This window comes from Acinonyx jubatus, chromosome A3, assembly GCF_027475565.1.
Source record: "Acinonyx jubatus isolate Ajub_Pintada_27869175 chromosome A3, VMU_Ajub_asm_v1.0, whole genome shotgun sequence".
Taxonomy (NCBI): domain Eukaryota; kingdom Metazoa; phylum Chordata; class Mammalia; order Carnivora; family Felidae; genus Acinonyx; species Acinonyx jubatus.
The window spans coordinates 49,283,558-49,303,528 of NC_069388.1; the positions used below are offsets into that span (position 1 = coordinate 49,283,558).

Here is a 19,971-nt window from a genome sequence, read left to right on the forward strand (position 1 = left end):
GAAGCTAGAAAAGGCAAGAAGAGCAATTATCTTCTATAACTACAGGAAGGCAACCCTGCCAACATCTTAATTTTGGTCCAGTCATACCCATTTCCTTCTAAGCTCCAAAACTATAAAATAATAAATTGTGTTATTTTAAGCCACTAACTTTGTGGTAATTTGTTACAGCAGCCATAGAAAATTAATACACATATACAGCAATAACTAAACAGAGTAGACTACTTAATGTCAACAGTGGAATCTTGAAGATACTGAATATGTTCAAAGGGCAGAGAACAGCCCTTAAACCTAGATTTGTGTTCCTAGGAACACTATCTTTCAAAAAAGAGGGAAATTTTGAGACATTTTCAGATAAACAGAAACTGAGGGAATTTACTCCAACAGAGTTTCACTAAGGGAACTTCTAAAGACTACACATTAGAAAGAAAAAGATCCTATAAAGAAGGCATGAGATATAAGAAGGAATCTAACCAAGGGGAAAATCAGGCATCCAAATGGAGGAATTCTGCAAAACACCTGGTCTTGATTTTTCAAAAACATCATGTCCAAATTCCTAGAAACACACAATATGCCAAAACTGACTCATGAAGAAATAAAAAATCTAATTGGACCTATGACTAGTTAGGAGATTGAGTTAGTTAATCAAACGACTTGTAACAAAGAAATGCCCAGGAGCTACCAGGATTCCCTGGTGAGTTCTACCACACATTTAAAGAAGAAAATGCTAATACTTCTCAAACTCTTCCAAAATTTGAGGAGGAGGGGACACTTCCTAATTCGTTCCACAGGGCCAGCATTACTATGATATCAAAGCCAGATAAAGACAGTACAGGAAAACTAGAGACCAATATCCTTTACCAATATTGATGCTAAAATCCTCATAAAATACTAGCAATAATTATTGTTTAATAGGTACAGAGTTTCTGTTTGGAATGATGAAAAAGTTTTGGAAGTAGTCAGTGGTGATGACTGCACATTGTGTATACATGATGCCACCAAATTATATACTTAAAAGCAATTAAAATGGTTGATTTTACATTAGGTATATTTTACCATGATAAAAAAAAAGTCAACATCCACTGACAAAAAAATTAATAAAAAAAGATGGATACACTCTTAGATTAAAGGATATGGGGCACCTGGGTGGCTCAGCCAGTTGAGCAACCAATTCTTGATTTCGGCTCAGGTCATGATCTCACAGTTCATGGGATCAAGCCCCATGCTCGAGCATGCATGCTCTCTCTCTCTCTCTCTCTCTCTCTCTCTCTCTCTCTCTCTCAATAAGTAAACTTTTTAAAAAAGGATATTAAAGAGATATGATTAACTAAATGCATGGCCTGATCCTTGATTAGATATAGGTTGAGTGAACAATCTAGAAAGAACATACCAAAACAACTGGTGAAATCTGGATGTAGAGTGCAAATTAAAAATAGCAGCATATTCATGCTAAATTTCCCATATGTGATAATGATCCTGTGGATATGCAGGAGAATGTCCTTGTTCTTACAGAACAACATGTTGAAACATTTAGCAGTAAAGAGTCATAATGTCTGCAATTATCTCCAATGATTCAGAAAATATTTTAAAAGGGTATGTGTAGATTTGTGTGTGTGTAGAGCAAAATAGCAATAGGAGAGGTGACTGTGGATAAATTTAACCCTGTGGATATTCAGGTTACTCCTGCTATTCTCTAAAATACTGGCAGAAATTCTTTCACAATCCAAATCTGGTTGTGTATCTCTCTGCACTTTGCTTTCTTTTATGATAAAGGCCCAAATCTTCACCATGGCCTTCAAGATCCTGTAAGTCTGAGTTCTGCCCAACCTGTGAGCCTACAACTGCTGTGGGTTTGGAAGGTGGTCGCACGTGTTTACTTACAAGTGGCCACAAGGCCAATACACTGGGAGTTGTGGCCAAGGGTCTCCTGGCTAGTGTTGGGGCCAGAACTCCCCTCACAGAGCAGGAGCTGGGACTGGGGACCCAGCATTGGGGTTGGAGGGATGCCAATGAGCTCAGCAAGCACCTGCATGTTGCTGAGCCTGGTAGATTCCTTCCAGGCTGGTTTTGTGTGAACCGGCCTCTCAAGGGCTTCAGAGACAGGTGTTCCTCTCTCCTTCCAGGATTCTTCCCCTAAAAATGCAGCCCCTTGGTTTCCCCTTCCTCTGTGGGATCCTTCCTCAATTCTCCACCCACCACACTCTGCGAAAGACACCACAGGCTCCTCATGTGTAACTGAATCCTGCCCTCCCCACTTCTTGGTCAGTGGCATTTCTGGGGAGTCCTCTGATTGCTCTGTGACCCATTTCCAACACCTTGTGTATATCCCATCCTCCTATAACTGATCAACTTGGCCTCCACACCCCTGCCAGTCAACTTCCTACACCTCTGATGCCATCACTCTGGTCCCCAGCCACTGTCACCTCTTGCCTGGACAGCTGTAATATCCACCTCCCCCTGCCCTCTGCCGGCCTCCGCATTGCCTTTATACCCACCCCACAGTCCCTGCAATATGCTCTTCTCAGTCTTCCTGGCTACCTGAGAGCACCTTTCCACAGCTGCCTGGCTCAGAGCCCCAGCAGCCTGCCTCCTGAAAACCCTTCCCCTGCCCACGAGAGCTGGCTCCCATCTACATTCCCCCCTCTGCACAGTTATCTTCTCGTTCCCCAAAGCCTTCTAAGCTGGGCCAAGCCTGCTTCTGCCCCAGCGCCTCCCCTGCCTTCCCAGACCTGACCCCCCACCTCCCAGAAAACTATCAGCTTGAATTTTGGTTGGTCATTTCTATACATTCACCTAGGCTTTCAGCATATGTGCACATGTCCCTGGAAAATGTACATGGTTTCAGCAGCATGGCCTCTAAGTTTCCTCATCCTTGAAACAAGGTAACACATTTCTTCCTGACACTTGGACATGCAGGAAGCATGGTGCCTCCCTCATGGGCTGAAAGCTGTAAACATCTGTTCTGCTCTTTGCTGCAATCCCTAGCTGCACTGCCACACAGAAGATGCCCCATAAACACTGTCAAAAGACCCTGCTGAGACTACAGCTGTGACTATAGTTATAGGGTCAACAGGTGGGGAGTGCAGACCAGGAAAAGCAGAGAGAGGACAAGGGCAGCCTTCTGATTCAGGCCAGTGAGCAGCAGACCACTTGGCACTGGGCTGGGGAATCTGGACAGCACAGGTGTGGGCACACGCACCTGTCCATGGGGAGGTGTCCGAGAGGAACGGCACAGTGCGATTCAAGGCTCTTGGCTGCTTCTGTGCCCAAGGCCCTGGGTGTGCCTGGAGCCTACCATGGACTCATGCACAGGACAGGCCCCCACAGTGTGTCCATAGGGCCAGAGACCAGCCCCTGTGGGGGGCTTGCTATGGAGAAGTTGGGATATAGTAAGTGCATGTTCTACACTCATTTTGTGCTCTGTGGCCCACTGGAGACATGGCACCATGGCAACTTGATGGATAAGGAAATTTAGAAGTCAGGCCACCACAAACAAGGTGCTACATGGCTCAGAGACACCCACCTAAGAGGCTGCACATCAAGCAATGTCTATAAACTGATAAACAGCCCCTTCAGGACAGCTATCTCTGAGAGGAGAGAGGAGGCTTAGCAATGGTGCCTAGGGACTTATAGCTATGCTCATAATTTTTTGTCAGCTGGGTGGTGCACTGACATTTATTCTGTTTGGTTTAACATAAATCCCAACTCTCCTTTTTTTTTTTCCAAGGAAGCTACCCCACCATAGTCACCCAGACCCAGAAGCTGGTGCCTGAGCTGGAATGCAGGTCTCACCACACACCTGTGACCACATTCCAAGACAGACCCAAGTCACCTACTTGGACAAGTGACACAATACTTGACAGAGCCTCCATTTCCACAGGAAGTGGACCCCTCACAGGTGTGCTGTGTAGGGGTTAATGGGACTAAATGACACTTCACACAGAGCACTGACCATATCACGTGGCTGTGCCTGGCATGCAAGTACCTATAACCTCTCCCAGGGCAGCCATCAGTCTCCTAAGGAGCCAGAAAAGCATCTAAGACCATGTGCTGCCGCATCTGGAAAAGCTTTAGTTTCTAGAATTCTAGGCTTCTGAGAAAGAACATGTGTCAGCCTGAGTCCCCCAGGGGATCCTGGGAAGGAGGAGGGCCTGGATGCACACCTGGGTGCTCTCTGCACTTTGCCCACAGACCAACATCTCCAGGACACCATCCCACCTTGAGGCTTCCCCTGGAGAGGAATCAACTGCAGCAGCATCTTGAAACCCCCTGAGCACTCACGCCCCACCCCAGCCTCCCAGAAGGTGCCAGGGCTGCCTGGATGGCTGCTGGCCTCCTCTGTTGCTCTACTTAGAAAGCACAGGAACTTGCAGTTCAAGGACAGTGCCTGGCACATGTGCTGGTGGGGCAAAGTAGTAGGTCCTGCTCAAAGTCAGCAGGAAGAGGGCTCAGGTGACCCAGAATTGAAGTGGGGCTCTAAACACAGTCTGTCTTTGTCTTTGCGAGATCAGCAAGAACTTCCTAAGGAAGACCAGGGGACACCAGTCAGCTTAGCTGCCCAGAATGACCCAGCTCTGCCCCCGCCCACTTGTTGGTTATCTGGTGACCTGTGGGATGCCCAGGATCAGGGATGGGCTTATGACCGCTGCACAGGCACAAGAATTACATAACCCCCATCAGCAGCTGTCATGAAACCCATGGGGGGGGGGGGCAGTGGTAGAGGTTAGAAGGTGTAGCTAGGCATTCTAAGAATGTTTAGAAACCAAACCTGTTGTTCTCTCTTGCATCTGCTTCTTTCTCCAGAGCCCAAACGACATACTCCAGCTGTAGCAGTTTGGTTTTCATGCCATCCTTCTCTTGCTCCAGAGCCATGTTGGCCTCTTCCTCCCGCAGGACCTCAAGCTGTTCCTGCCTGGCTCCCTGGGGGTCAGCAAGGTGCAGGTGGGAGAACAAGGTGCCCTCCTTGGCCTTGTCACTGCTGTGCTGCCACCCTTGCTCCAGGGTGCTGTTCCCACACCAGGCCTGTTCCTCCAAGGCCTGCCCTTGGCTCCCCATGGGGGCCAGCCCCCCACTCAGGTTCCCAGCTCGCTCAAGAATGGCTGGCTGCCTCTCAGTCTCTCCTCTGCCTGATGTTGGGGGCTGAGCTGGTGAGGCATCTCCCTCTGTTTTCCAGAGCAGCTCCTGGGCTTCAGGCTGATTCAGACCAGATGGGCCAATGGCAGGAGGTACCAGCTCCTCTAGGACTGCTTTCTTGTCCACCCCACGTTGATGCACCTGTAACCACCTCCCTGGGGGGGCAGAAGCTACCTCCTCAGGGTCAAGTACACCCTGACCATCCTCTCTGAGGCCAAGGTTCTCCAAGGACCCTCTGCAGGCCAAGGCAGGGTCTAGGGCTGGGCTCTGCCTGGGGTCCATATGGCACAAGTACCGGCCTGGCACATCCCTGTGCCTGGCTTGCCCATGGCCATGCCCAGCACCAGGTTCCTGCCACACCAGTGACTGCTCCCTCCTGCCTGCACAGAGGGGCATGGGGCCACCCATACCTTCTTGGTCATCACCTGCCACTGCTGGCCCATCCTTCAAGCAGGCCTGCAGCATGTCTTCTTCCTGCATAAGCTTTCCCATTTGCTTCCTACAGGCAAGCTCCAGTCTTTCCTTCTCCAGGGCAGAGGACCTGCATGGTTGCATCTGTTCCTCACCTGTCAGCTCTTGCAGCTTTAGCTGCTGTCTTCCACAGAGTGGGAGGATCTCCTTCCCTTTGCCCTCCCTCCACTCCTTCTCCAGATCATGCTGCTCTATCACCTCATGGACTTGCAGCAGGTGTTTCTGCTCTTCCTTCTCCTGCTGAGGCTGCAGCGCTAAGTCCTTACAGTGGGCAGTCTGCTGTAAGGCTTCCGTCCTTGAGAGCTTGTGGTTCAACTCAACTTCTGCCTCTTTCCTACAGAAACAGAGCACATCACAGGCACTGTGGGTGTAGCTCCAGGCCCAGCCCTTCCCCCCAGGGTTGGAAAGGCCTCCTCAAAGGCTCTTCTTGTCCTGACTGCAAACCTCCTCTTTGCCTGACCTGTTCTGTCCCTTCATCTCCCATGCACCCCAGAGCTCCATCCATGCCCTGGGACCCTCCTTAGAGGGTCTATTGGAGGATCTCTTCAGTGGGTTTGGGTTCTACATATAGAAGCTGACATGAAGCCACTCACACAGATGACTTTTAGTGTAAGTTGATTATAATTAAATAGGATAAAATTCAGTACCTGAGTCATGCAGGCCACATGTCCAGGACTCAGTAACCACATGTGGCTCATAGCTGCCATCATGGACAGAGCAGACACAGGACGTGTCCCCTATCACAGGAAGTTCTAAGGATAGAACTTTAGTGGTCTAAAGCTTTAGTGAGCCGTGTGAATCTTGCCCACAGTCAAAACTACCCTTGAAGATTTGGTAAGTTGCTGGAACCAGGACAGCCCCAGGAGAATGGGGTCCCAGCTGAGGTGGGGGCACTAAGGGCGTGTTCTCTGCTCCTGGCCAGTGCTGGCCTGAGGACAGGACATATGGTTGTATGTGGCTCCAGCTCCAGCCTGAGGAGGGGCCATGAGCAAGAAGGTCCTCCAGATGGACAGCGCAGGATGGTGGGAGGGGCTACCCTGCACCGACCCCCCCCTGTTGCTGGTGGGGTCTAGAAGGACTTGGGTCAAGACCCTTATCACACAGCTCTGGGGCTTAAGACAAAATAACTTAAAGCTCAGAAGAAGTACATGGCTTAAAAATGACCTTTATGGTCCTCTAGGAGAGGGACAGTTCCTGTCAGGCCTTAAGGGCCTGGGGCCCCTCCACTGTGTCATCTGGAGTGCAAGGAGGAGGGAACACCCACAGACTTGGAGGGCAGTCTGGTCTTTCACAGCACATCTCATGTATTTGAGCTACCCCCAATCATCAAGCCAAAGAAGGGGAAAGTGTACCCCACCCAGACTGGAGGGCACGTTTCCATATACAGGTGGCAAACATCCTGCAATCAGGGGGTGACTGATGCCATGTGTACTCAGCTCCACCACTGGAACTCCACTGAGCCCTACACAGCCTCTCCATGAGGAGCGGAAGTACGGTGGGCCCCTCCACTGTGAGTAGTCAGATCAGCCCTGGGTCAACGTATGGGCGTGGTCATCCCCGCCTGAGCTGGGCGGGTCCAAGACTCCCCACAAGTCACAGAGGGGCTGACTAACCAGCACCATGGCTGAAATAACTAGTCATTCACTGTATTAAGTCAGACCCATATGGACATATGGGTATTTTTCACATAACCATGATACCATTGGATACAAAATGCCATATTCGTTTTCCAAATAAAACTTTCCTCCTCTTTGCTCATATATTTTGACCTTTTCAAGAACCTCACTAACCCAAATTACTCGTCTTTCCCATGGTTTTAGGGCTTTTATACCTTTTATCCATCTCCTCATGTGTTATATAATACAACATCCTGGAAAATTAGAATGAGATATTAAATGAAGAACATTTAAGAACCTTTGCTATCAGCGAGTCTAAGGCAGAATTTTACAAGGAATTTTAACTCCTCTACTCTAGTTAACACATTTTTAATGCAAAGGAAGAATCCTTATGATCCTTTCAATGCTCACCCACCTGCCCTGAGAAAAAGCACCCCGTTAGCAGGCACTGTGATTCTGAGCAGTTTGCCTAATGCAATTTCAAATTTGGGTTCTTGGCAAGAAACCCTAGATGTGAGATCCTGAAAGGACACGGCACCCAACCTGACTCGCTGAAGCTCCTTCCGATGCCTCTGGCGCTGCTCCTGCTTCAGTGGGTCCTGTTCCTGGGCCAGCCGCTGGGCTGGGCCAGATAGCGCCTGTGCACAGCACTGTCCCAACACTGCCCTCTCTGTCAAGGGGCTGTGGGAAGCCTGCTGGAGCTGGTCCTGCAGGCCTCGGATGAGCTCCTGAGACTTCATGAGCAGCACCTCCAGGTCGGCCCTCCTGCACTCCAACACACGGACCTCAAGCCTGAAGGTCTGCTGCATTTCCTCCCTCTCCTTTGCAAAGTCCCTTCTCATCACCTCCATTTCCCTTTCATAGGAATTTACCTGAGAAGAGAAACGTGAGCAGCAAAGATAAAGAGGTCCTGAGAATGACTTACCTTACAATGTGAAACAGAAATAACGGACTTCCAGGCACAACATCCAAAGAACTGGTGGCCGAGACCCGACAAAGTGCACAGGCTTGTGAGGGTAACAGCTATGCTAATGACAGTCAAGCCTCCCCCAGGGTGCAGTGTGGCTGTGGGCTTCTGTTGTCTTGCATAACCTTCACAAGGGCCCCAGGGGGCAGGTCCAGCAGGTGGGGAACAGAGGCTGGGACCATACCAGACCAGGTGCTTGGTCAGGCCTCCAAGGAGGGCAGAGAGTGAAACAACTGAGAGAACTGGGGAACCTTCATGAGACCAGCAGGTGACTCTGAACATCCTTGAGGCAGGAGTTTCCAGCAAATGCATCCAGGGAGCCCAGGGCACAAGCACAAGACATGTAATCCCACCTTGCTGCTACTCTTAACTCTGACAACAAATCATGAAAACAAGTCATGGATCCTGTCCCTTAACAAAACCCACTACAATCTGCTAACGGAGCAGGAGAGAAGTTTATCTAAGAAGACAGACTCAGCCAGGGTCCTGGCCACAAGGTCACAGAGTACCCCACAAGGGGCAATCCCAGGGTTGTTTCTGCTTAGAATACAGCCAGGAGGTGTTCTTCCCCTTCAGCAGAGTGAGCAGGGAGGTCTGGCCTTGTGCAACCCTTGTGAATTAGGGTACACATAACCTCATTCCCTCCCTTAATTGGTCTTTCCTTATCTCTTGCCTACTTCCAAAGAGGGTGTGAGGCAGAATGTACATTTTATTTTAAAACATTTCCCCATAATCTTTTGTCCCCCGTAGCAGGCTTACTATGGGGCCCAGAGTCTAGGGCACACGTGTGCATGCGGAAACGTGCACTGCCAAGCGAAGCTTTCTAGCATGCAGCAGGAAGCCTCTCTGTGTCCCTGTGGCCATCCTCACTCCCCCTGACCTTGGTCTCCAGCTGGATCTTGAGGTCTTGGTAGTGTTCCTTCACCTGCTCCATCATTATCTCGGTTTCTAAACTCACTGGAATGCAATCACCCACAAATGAAGTGATGCCTGCAAACGAGAAGACATTTCCATTTATGACCTGCCAAGGATGCCATGGGTCTATTCCTAGCCTTCCAATCTGACATCTGGACAGCACTGAGTATTCAGCCCAGCCTTCCTCCACCATGCCCCCCACCAAGCACAACCTTCCATGGGCACCTTCTGCAAAAGGAACGCAGTGCTGGTGGAGACAGCTGACCCTCAAAGGTTTCCACAAGCAATGTTATCTTGAGCTCTCAAAGTAGGAGCTCTTCAGAAATCAGGTCTCTTTGACCTAACACTCGTTCCTCAAAGATATAACCAGGAGGCTCCCTGCACAAACCATCAGGCCCTTGGATTCCCTAAAAGATGGCATACATGGTACTTTTACTACCCCCTGAATTCTGTTCCTGGATGATGCCAGGTACCCTGAGGAACTGGGAAGACAGACAAGGCACAGACTAACTTCTGGAGCAGTCAATGCTTTATGATGAGGCATTATAAGCCTATTTCTTCAATCTTTTTATCTTAGCTCCTCCGTTTTCTTGGAGACTCTATGTTACTTACTTTTATATGATAATAATATGGAGTTTCAACAAATACATTAGGCATGGTAAATACTCATGGAGCAAAGCTTCTGACAGATCACAGGAAAGAGGACATAAGCGACTACTTATTCCAGATGACTTTTCTCACAGACCAACAATGTCAGATGTCCTTGCAGCTCATTTTGTGAGGCACCCATAGAACCACAAGCACCACCAGCACCCCCTGGGGCACCAGGCATTCCCAATGCTGTGTGTGTTGAGAGGCACACCAAAGAGTTGACTCAGAATGTGGGTTTTGGCTACTGCTCAGGTTTCATCTGTGTTGGGTCTGGGGCTGGGAAAGTGAAGGGAAATGACACACCCCTTAACTATTTTCCATGAAAACAAGTGACAGACTGAGAACCATGTGGTTGAGAGAAGTCAGGACAAGCATCTTAGGAAAGAAAGCAGCCTCTCCCTTGACAGCTAGAGCTGCCACATGGTTTTGGCTGAGCAGACCTGGGTGAAGGAACACCAGGCTGGAGTGGCTCCAGCTGGAAGCACTAATGGGACAGCCACCGTGATCCACACAGCCCTTCCCCCAAGACTCCCCTGTGGCAGCAGACAGAACCCCCCCTCCTTTGAAGGGACTGATGGAAATTGTGATCAGATGGGGGGGGGGGGCAAAGGGAAAGAGAAAGGGCTTTGGTGGGCAGATCAGTGATGACATAAAGCCAGAGGCTGCCTTTCAGTGCCACAACCCAAGGTCTTCTGGACAAGGGCCACCCAAGGTACAGGACACTAGCTCTGCTGCTCCCTGGGTTACAAGTTGGTGGCTCTTGACAAAGGTTCCATGCTCTGTGTATCCCGGGCTCCTTTCCAGGGACAAGTTCCTCCTTGTGGTCAGGCTGCCCACCTAGCCACATGTAACACTTACCTGAGGATGTGATAATGTCCAGTGTGCTGGCCATACCCCAACACCTCCCAGCTGAGGGCTGTAGACTACAAGTCATGGACTTGGAGCCATTAGACTCCACTAAAGAAGGCCTAAAGGGGCGAGGAAGCTGGACCCACATGCACAGAAAGCCCCACTCAGTTCCCCTTGGAGGGTCCCATGTTGGCTCTCTTAGGTACAAACTTTTTTTTCTGTTTTATGAAGTAAACAGCTTTAGGACAATATGGTAGCTCTGAGTGCTCTCAGGATTGCAGATGAGAACAAGATGCTCTCTGAGGGGCTGACTCTGCCTTGATACGCAGTCAGTGGAGGCAGCCAAGTGGCCAGAGGTAGGGAAGTCCTGGCGGTCCCCTTGTGTACTCCCACCAGCAGCAGCATGCATGGAGCCATGGGCACCATGTGAACTTGCATGTTGCCGACTGCACACAACTGTAAGGAAAGGCGGCAACCAGCCAAACCCACCCTGTCCTCCAGAGGAACCACGGAAACCTCAGGGACAGCTGGGGCATCTGAACCCCCACCCCACCCATTCTGGTCTCTAGTAGGAGGCAACAAGTTAAACACAGGGCACTGAGGTCTCCTGGTGTTTGGAGCTTGTCCCAAACCTCACAGGCTGAAGAGTTGGGGAGCAGGAAGACTTGATCTTTTTCAAGTGACACCTTCAGCATCAGCTCTGTGCATGGGTACCAAGGTACCAAGGCCCTACCCCACCTTGACCCTTTCCACACATTCCAGGCAGTAAACATCAGCCCTATTCTGCCATGGTCCATATGAGGCCTCTGTGAATATCGGAAGTCCCTGATGCATTTCACACAATCTAGCACTTTCCCTGAGAGCTGTTACAGACCTAAGACCAGACCTCATGCTCTGTTTGACCCCCAGCCTCTCCTCTCCTCCCTTCCCTTCCCTAAATGACTGTGTCCAACCATGCTGAACGATCACCCTGGGACATCTCTATGGATCCTCCCCACGACCCAAGGGGCTTACTAGGTCATGCCTGTCCTGAGGTCACTACAAGGTCATCATAACTTCACCATCTCTACCTAAATGGTAAAACCTTCACCCTCTTCTTCCCTTGAGGCTCTGGATATTGTCCCTGGCCTTGGGTTATAGGCCATTCTCCCAAATGTGCTGGTCCAAAGGGGCTCATGACCCTCTGGAAGCCTGACATGCTGTGGAGCTGGCCCCCCCTCCTATAGAGTGCCCCTGGATCAGGGGGCAGCTCATGCAGTGGGGGCAGACAGATATCCATTGCCACCAGCCCCTGCTCTCCCACAGCAGGAGCACATAATCCCTTACCTCCCAGGACTGGGCTCCTACCTGTTGGGCCATGTCCAGAGAGCAGCCGTTCCTCTGGCTGTGCATGGGGACGGCCACGCCAACTCGGAGGCAGCTGTGCCCGCAGGCCTTCCAGTGCAGTTTGCAGCTCGTCGTTGTGGTCCTGCAGGTCCTACAGAGCAGAGCCAGACACCCCCTGCAGCCAATATGGCCACCTGAGGAGTGGTGAGGAGCACAGCAGTATGGAGCTGGCCCACCCAGGGAGCAGCCAGGTGTCAGGCCCTGACTTCCAGCACACAACACTTAAACTGTATTCTAGCTTCCTAATGACAGGTGAGCCTAACGAAAGCTCTTCCTGACTTTCTTATGTTCTGCACCACTTTCAGGGCCACTTCCTGACTTTCTTATGCTCTGCACCACTTTCAACCACTGGATACACGGGAGGGGCTAAGAAAAAAAAAAGACTGAAGTGGAAATTGAGGAGGAATGTAGAAAATACAGAGAACCATTAATATTTGAAACTCTAGTGGTTTAAGACCATAATGATGTTGTGACGTGGGTGTGAGACAGCACTGTCTGGGATGTGTCCTGGGATTCTTTCCTTTTCTGTTGTTGAATTTCCAAGGGTTCTTTCTACAGCTACTGAGAAAAGAGAATACCAGGTGTTTCAGACCAAGGGCCACAAAGAAAAATGACTGTGTCAAACAGAAAGGATGGTGGGTGAGCATGCACATAGGTGGATGTGAGGGGATTTGAGGAGGAGGGGTCATGAAAGCTTCAGAGGAAGGGTCTCATTTATAACCAGCATAATTTTGTCCACACTTGAATGAAACACATCTCAACAAGCACACCCTGTCATCTGACTTTTAAAGGGCTAGAGAGGGTAGAGTTTATAGCTGCCTTCCTAGATGGTCCCACAGCTGCATGTGTTACCACATCCACTCATGACTCTGGATCTAAGTCCTCCTTCCCTGGAACCCCGGTGGGCCTGTGACTGACGAACCTGGAGGATAGCACAAGTGATGCTGTGTCTTCCAAGGATGCAGCTTTCAGCCATCTTCTTCTTTTGGGACACTCCCAAAAGTGCATCCAAGGCCACATGGAGAGGATTCAGGGCCCAGCCCATGGCATACCTCTCACAAGGCTCCACACATCCCTCTCTGTCTTGTCTTTTTAAAAAATTTTTAATTTAATTTAATTTAATTTAATTTAATTTAATTTAATTGTTTTATTTTATTTTTATTTTATTTTTAATATGAAATTTATTGTCAAATTGGTTTCCATACAACACCCAGTGCTCATCCCAACAGGTGCCCTCCTCAATACCCATCACCCACCCTCCCCTACCTCCCACCCCCTATCAACCCTCAGTTTGTTCTCAGTTTTTAAGAGTCTCTTATGTTTTGGCTCCCTCCATCTCTAACCTCTCTTTTTTTTCTCCCTTCCCCTCCCCCATGGTCTTCTGTTAAGTTTCTCTGAATCCACATAGGAGTGAAAACATGGTATCTGTCTTTCCCTGTATGACTTATTTCATTTAGCATAACACTCTCCAGTTCCATCCATGTTGCTACAAAAGGCCATATTTCATTCTTTCTCATTGCCATGTAGTATTCCATTGTGTATATAAACCACAGCTTCTTTATCCATTCATCAGTTGTTGGACATTTAGGATCTTTCCATAATTTGGCTATTGTTGAGAGTGCTGCTATAAACACTGGGGTACAAGTGCCCCTATGCATCAGTACTCCTGCATCCCTTGGGTAATTCCTAGCAGTGCTATTGCTGGGTCATAGGGTAGATCTAGTTTTAATTTTTTGAGGAACCTCCACACTGTTTTCCAGAGCAGCTGCACCAGTTTGCATTCCCACCAACAGTGCAAGAGGGTTTCTGCTTCTCCATATCCTCACGAGCATCTGTAGTCTCCTGATTTGTTCATTTTAGCCACTCTGACTGGTGTGAGGTAGTATCTGAGTGTGGTTTTGATTTGTATTTCCCTGAGGAGGAGCAACGTTGAGCATCTTTTCATGTGCCTGTTGGCCATCCGGATGTCTTCTTTAGAGAAGTGTCTATTCATGTTTTCTGCCCATTTCTTCACTGGATTATTTGTTTTTTGGGTACGGAGTTTGGTGTGCTCTTTATAGATTTTGGATACTAGCCCTTTGTCCGATATGTCATTTGCAAATATCTTTTCCCATTCTGTTGGTTGCCTTTTAGTTTTGTTCCTCTCTGGTTTTTGAATGCTATTTGAGTTTCTTCTCCAAGCAGCTCTCACTGAATAAACCTAATCTTAATAAAACTGGTCTTATCGGCCATCGCCTGGTCTGTAACTGCATCTCCCCTGGAGAAGAATCCTCTTATTGGCAATTCTAGGCAGCAGGAGAAGGGACAGGCTCTGCATAGATGCTGTAAGACCCTTCACAAAGGGTCATTGTACCTCATTCAGAAGCTCCTGGGCAAATATAAGAGTTTCCCGATGGAAAGAGCAACTCTGGGGGGAGAAGGGCAGGGCTAGCAAGTTAGAGCTTTGGGGCAAGTCTGCAGAGCAGAGAATGTACACAGCCTGGTTGCTGACACAGCCTGTGATCACTGCTGCTCTAGCTTTGGCATATCTAAGATGGCAGTGCTCACCACACAGGCCACCAAGCAGCTCAGGTATGGTCAGTCTGAACCAACATGGCTGTAGCCTAAAATCTACACTGAATTTCAAAGACTGGATTCCAAAAACAGGATGTAAAATATCTCATTAAAAATTTGCTTATATTGGGGCACCTAGGTGGCTCTGTCAGTTAAGTGTCCAACTCTTGATTTTGGCTCAGGTCATGATATCACAGTTTCATGAGTTCAAGCTCCACATCTTGCTCTGCACTGACTGTGGAGCCTGCTTGGGATTCTCTCCTCTCCCCCTCTCTCTGCCCCTCCCCCCACTCATGCTCTGTCTCTGTCAAAATAAATAAACTTAAAAAATTGCTTATATTGATTATATGTTGAAATGATAATTGTGTGGATATAATGGATTAAATGTTACTAAAATTATTTCTTTTTATATGTTTCAGTATGCCTACAGAAAAACTTAAAATTACATGTGTACCTTGTATTGAGTATTCTGAGAATATACACACATCCCATAAATTCAGCAGTACCAGAAAACAGGTTCTCTTAGGTGCTACGCTAGCCATAGACTTCTTTGCTCTGAAGACAGAGCAGGGAATGTGCTCAGTTCTAACTGATGAGGGTGACATGTGCCATCCTAGGCACCAGCCATGGGTTTCAGCTCTATACAGTGGGTGTCTGGTGGGGCTGGGGAACCAGGTGCCTGTTTATTTTCACATGGACTCACATTTACTGGGTGTGCCAAAGACAGTTATAGGGCGTTATTGCACCAGCCAGGAAAGGCAACAAGGCCATTGCCCTGATATGGCAGCATGAAGGGGAGGGTGGGATTTCAACAGCAGCACTGGAAAGTGCCAGAGAGGAAGATGGTGCTAGCAGGTTGGCTGGGACTACAAGCTGGGCCTGAGTATGCATATATATAAGTGGGGGAAGGAGGGGGGCAGATAAAGAACCACCTAAGATGGGCAATGGTGGGGACATCTGTTAGGGGTTGTTGTGTGTCTCAATCCATTCGGGCTTCTATAACAAATTTCCACAGACAGGGTTCATAAGTAACAGAAATTTAGTTCTCATAGTTCTGAGACTAGAAGTCCATGATCAAGGTGCTGACAGATATAGTGTCTGGTGAGGGCTTCCTTGTTGGTAGTTGGTGGTCTTTTCCTATCCCATGGTGGAACAGATGGGGGAGTTCTCTGGGGTCCCTTATACAAATCACTAATACCTTTCACTGGGCTCCACCCTTATGACCTAATCATCCCCAAAGGCCCTACCTCCTAACATTGTCACACTGGGAGCACAAGCTACAACATAAGAATTTGAGGAAACACAAGCATTCCATCTGTAACAGTGTGGAAATGAGGGAAGGGAAAATCTGCATTTGGGGTGTCTGACCAAGGACACACTCCTCCATTATAGTGTCCACCCAAAGCAACAGCAGAAACATGAAATCACAGAGAACACTGATTAACATTCACACTCCCCTTTAATCAAAGGCAGCCTCGCCAACAAAATTAAGATTGAGAAAGACATAACAAAAAGCTAAAATGACAGTTAAATAGGGAGAGGATTTGGCAACAAGGGAAAGCACAGTCTCACTGCTAACAAATATCCTGGTTACAAAGTACAGGGAAACGCAGAGCAGTGACGTTGGAAAGGTTGGGTGACACACCACGGGGAAGGTTGAAAGTTGCCTCTACCTCTGGAGACTGACTCTAAAAACACCATTAGCCAGGGGGGCTCCTGGGTGGCTTAGTTGGTTAAGTGTCCCAACTTCGGCTCAGGTTGTGATCTCACTGCTCATGAGTTCGAGCCCCGCATCAGGCTCTGTGCTGACAGCTTGGAGCCTGCTTTGAATTCTGTCTCCATTTCCCTGCCCCTCTGCTGCTCGTGCTCTCTGTCTCTCTAATATAAAATAAAACATAAAAAATTAAAAATAAATAAAAATAAAACACCATTAGCCAGAGGCAGTGACCCTCCAGTAGCAAAGAGCAGAGGAACAGGACGCCTATGGCTTATAGGAGAACACCAAGGGCCAACTGATAGATGCAAAATGAGTGCTGGGCTTGGGAAATCATTATTTTGCAGCCATCATGGTAAAGACTGGATACTATCCAATTGGATGTTAAATCCAGGGAAAATTTTGATGAAGAACAGGATGTTTATGTCATTTTTAAGTGTCTCCCTACTGATTGCTTATTAGTTGCATGGGAGAAAAAAAACCAGTAACTATACAATGGGGAAATTAGGCAACACCTTAACATCACCTATGCTGTCTGGCTGAGAACACATAATCTTAATTTAATACAAAAGAAGTATCAGAACAACACGAAATAAGAATGTTTAAAAATCTCTCTTTAAAAATATCCATGTCTGGGGTGCCTGGGTGGCTTGGTCGGTTAAGCGTCTGACTTCGGCTCAGGTCATGATCTCACGGTCCGTGAGTTCAAGCCCCGCGTCGGGCTCTGTGCTGACAGCTCAGAGCCTGGAGCCTGTTTCAGATTCTTTGTCTCCCTCTCTCTCTGCACCTCCCCTGTTCATGCTCTGTCTCTCTCTGTCTCAAAAATAAATAAACGTTAAAAAAAAAATTTAAATAAATAAATAAATAAATAAAATAAAAAATAAAAAATAAAAAATAAATAAAAATATCCATGTCAGAGACAAAGAAAAGGCTGTGGGAATGTGCTGGAGACTGTTAGGATTTAACACCCAAGGTGATGGTTTTGGAGGCCGGGACTTTGGGAGGTGATAGGATCATGAGGTCTACTAGAACCCTTGGGTCATGAGGGATTAGTGCCCTGTTGTTCGAGATCCCAGAGAAATCCCTTGGAGGCAGCCTTTCCATCTGTACCAGGAAGAGAGCTCTCACCCAATACCAAACCACAAGCCTGACTCCGAGCTAAGGGAATTTCTAGTAGAAGCTTCTGCCTGTCTTACCTTTTAGGAACTAAATTCCTAGAGGCTTCTGCCTAGCTGTCAATCTCACCTTTTATTTTATTTTATTTTACTTTATTTTATTTTTTATTTTTTTAATGCTTATTTTTGAGAGAGAGAGACAGAGAGAGAGAGAGGGACACACAGAATCTGAAGCAGGCTCCAGGCTCCAAGCTGTCAGCACAGAGCCCCACATGCGGGGCTCAAACTCACAAACCGTGCAATCATGACCTGAGCCAAAGTCAGATGCTTAACTGACTGAGTGTCTGACTCTTGTTTTCGGCTCAGGTCATGAACTCACAGTTTTGTGGGTTCAAGCCCGCATCGGGCTCTGTGCTGGCTGACAGCACAGAGCCTGCTTGGAATTCTCTGCCTCCTTCTCTCTCTGCCCCTCTCCCTCCCACTGGCGCCTGAGGTCTCCATCTCTCTCAAAATGAACTTTAAAAAAATTTTAAAAACAAACTAACAAACTGCTAGAAAAAGAAACACTGGGGTGCCTGGGTGGCCCAGTCAGTTATGTATCCCACTTGATTTCAGCTCAGGTCATGAACTCACAGTTTATGAGATCAAGCCCCATGTCGGGCTCAGCACTAACAGTGTAGAGCCTGGTTGGGATTCTGTCTCTCCGTCTCTGCCCTTCCCGGGCTCATCCTTACAATCAGTCAATCAATCAATCAGAAAAAACAAAAACAAAAACAAAAACAAAAACAGAAAACAAAACTTGAGGAGGCCAGAGTGCAGACAGCAGCACTTTCAACAATAGCCAAATTATGGAAAGAACCTAAATGTCCATCAACTGACGAATGGATAAGGAAGATGTGGTTTATATATACAATGGAGTACTACTTGGCAATGAGAAAGAATGAAATCTGGCCATTTGCAGCAACATGGATGGAACCAGAAGATATCATGCAAAGTGAAATAAGTCAGTCAGAGAAAGATAGATACCATGTTTTCACTCATAAGTGCATCTTGAGAAACTTAACAGAAGACCATGGGGGAGGGGAAAGGGAAAATAAAAGTTACAGAGAGGGTGGGAGGCAAACCATAAGAGACTCTTGTATACTGAGAACAAACTGAGGGTTGATGGGGGGTGGGAGAGAGGGGAAAGTGTGTGACGGGCATGGAGGAGGGCACTTGTTGGAATGAGCACTGGGTGTTGTATGGCAACCAATTTGTCAATAAATTATATTAAAAAAAAAAAGTGATGGACAGTTACCTCAGCCTCATTATAATGTGAAAATCCCTCTCTGAATATTGATCCCGAGCCCCAGTAAAAGGAGCCTGCTGCTTTCCCTTGTTTGGCTGTTTTAATTACTCCCCATTATCTCCCTATTCCTACAAATAAAGCAAGCTTGTGAGGCAGCTCCACTGGCGTAGTCTCTGTCTGCATCTCACCAAAGGAGCAGGCCCACTTGAGTTCAGTAACACCACCTCCAGAACTGTGGGAACTAAATCTGGTTTATAATTTCCCCATCTATGACGTTTTTGTTGTAGCAGCCCGAACAGCCTAAGACATAATGTTTCAGACTGAAGGACCTTACACAGACAACTAAAGGCAACATCGGACCCTACAATGGATCCTGTAGGTTAACTAACAAAACTGAAATACAACCAGCAGGTTAAGGTATTGTATCTGTGGGAATCATGAAGTTAATAAGTGTGTCACAGTTAGGTGGAATGGGAAGCGGGGTCTTCCGGAAGAAAAGCCCAGATTTCTGGCTTTTGCACATTTCTGTGGTGTAAATAACTCTCACAAGAGCTGATTTCAAGCTATCAAAGGTTTAGCAAGAAGCTGGCAAAACTCCTGAACACTGAACAATCAACTCTGTGCACATGCACACCACTGCAAGGAAGCAGGACTAAGCCTGTTCTTCGGAAATGTGTACTGAGTGTAGAGGGGTGGAGTGGCCCCGTGATGCACTCACCCTGAGATGTTCAGAAAATAACTGTGTATACATATTCATATCTATACACAGCACACAAGTGAGCAAACATGCAACGAGCACATGGAGTAAAATGTAAACAACAGGTGAATATGGGCAAAAGGTATCCAGGTGTCCCTGCCACTGTTTTCACTTTTGTAACTTCATGTATTAGAAATTATTTTCCAATGAAAAGTTTTCTTAATGCTCTAAATGTTACTGTGAAACAATCAAAAATATTTTTAAAAATGGAAAAAGCAAATATCTGAATAGATTAACATTAATATGTTCAATATTTCTGATGTTTCAAGAAGTCAAATTTTAAGAACCAAAAGTGAAATTAGTAACAGTCCCATGAAAGAAAGATGGATTTATGGGTGTTTGAAAGATTCAGTGGACTAAAGTAACGTATTAACTGATGATTAGTTACAGGCTCTAAGTCCAGGCAACAAGCTTAAAGGGAGGGAGGAAACACAACATGTGACTGCAATCCCACCTGCACAACAGACCCTAACACATGACAGCAGGAGGTTCAGGAGGAGGGTGACACAGCTGACAAACACAGGATTTCAGGAGGGTACCCTGGCATCGGGGTTTGGAG

General features: G+C 47.5%; 1 protein-coding gene across 1 annotated transcript in view; it reads right to left on the reverse strand.

Moving 5' to 3' along the window:
• NINL (ninein like) overlaps positions 1-19,971 on the reverse strand; it is a 172,583-nt gene that overhangs the window by 38,535 nt on the left and 114,077 nt on the right. Inside the window, 4 exon segments of the mRNA XM_053200333.1 lie at positions 7,761-7,787; positions 7,833-8,089; positions 9,065-9,174; positions 11,947-12,076. Of these exon segments, the coding sequence (XP_053056308.1) occupies positions 7,761-7,787; positions 7,833-8,089; positions 9,065-9,174; positions 11,947-12,076 (524 nt within the window).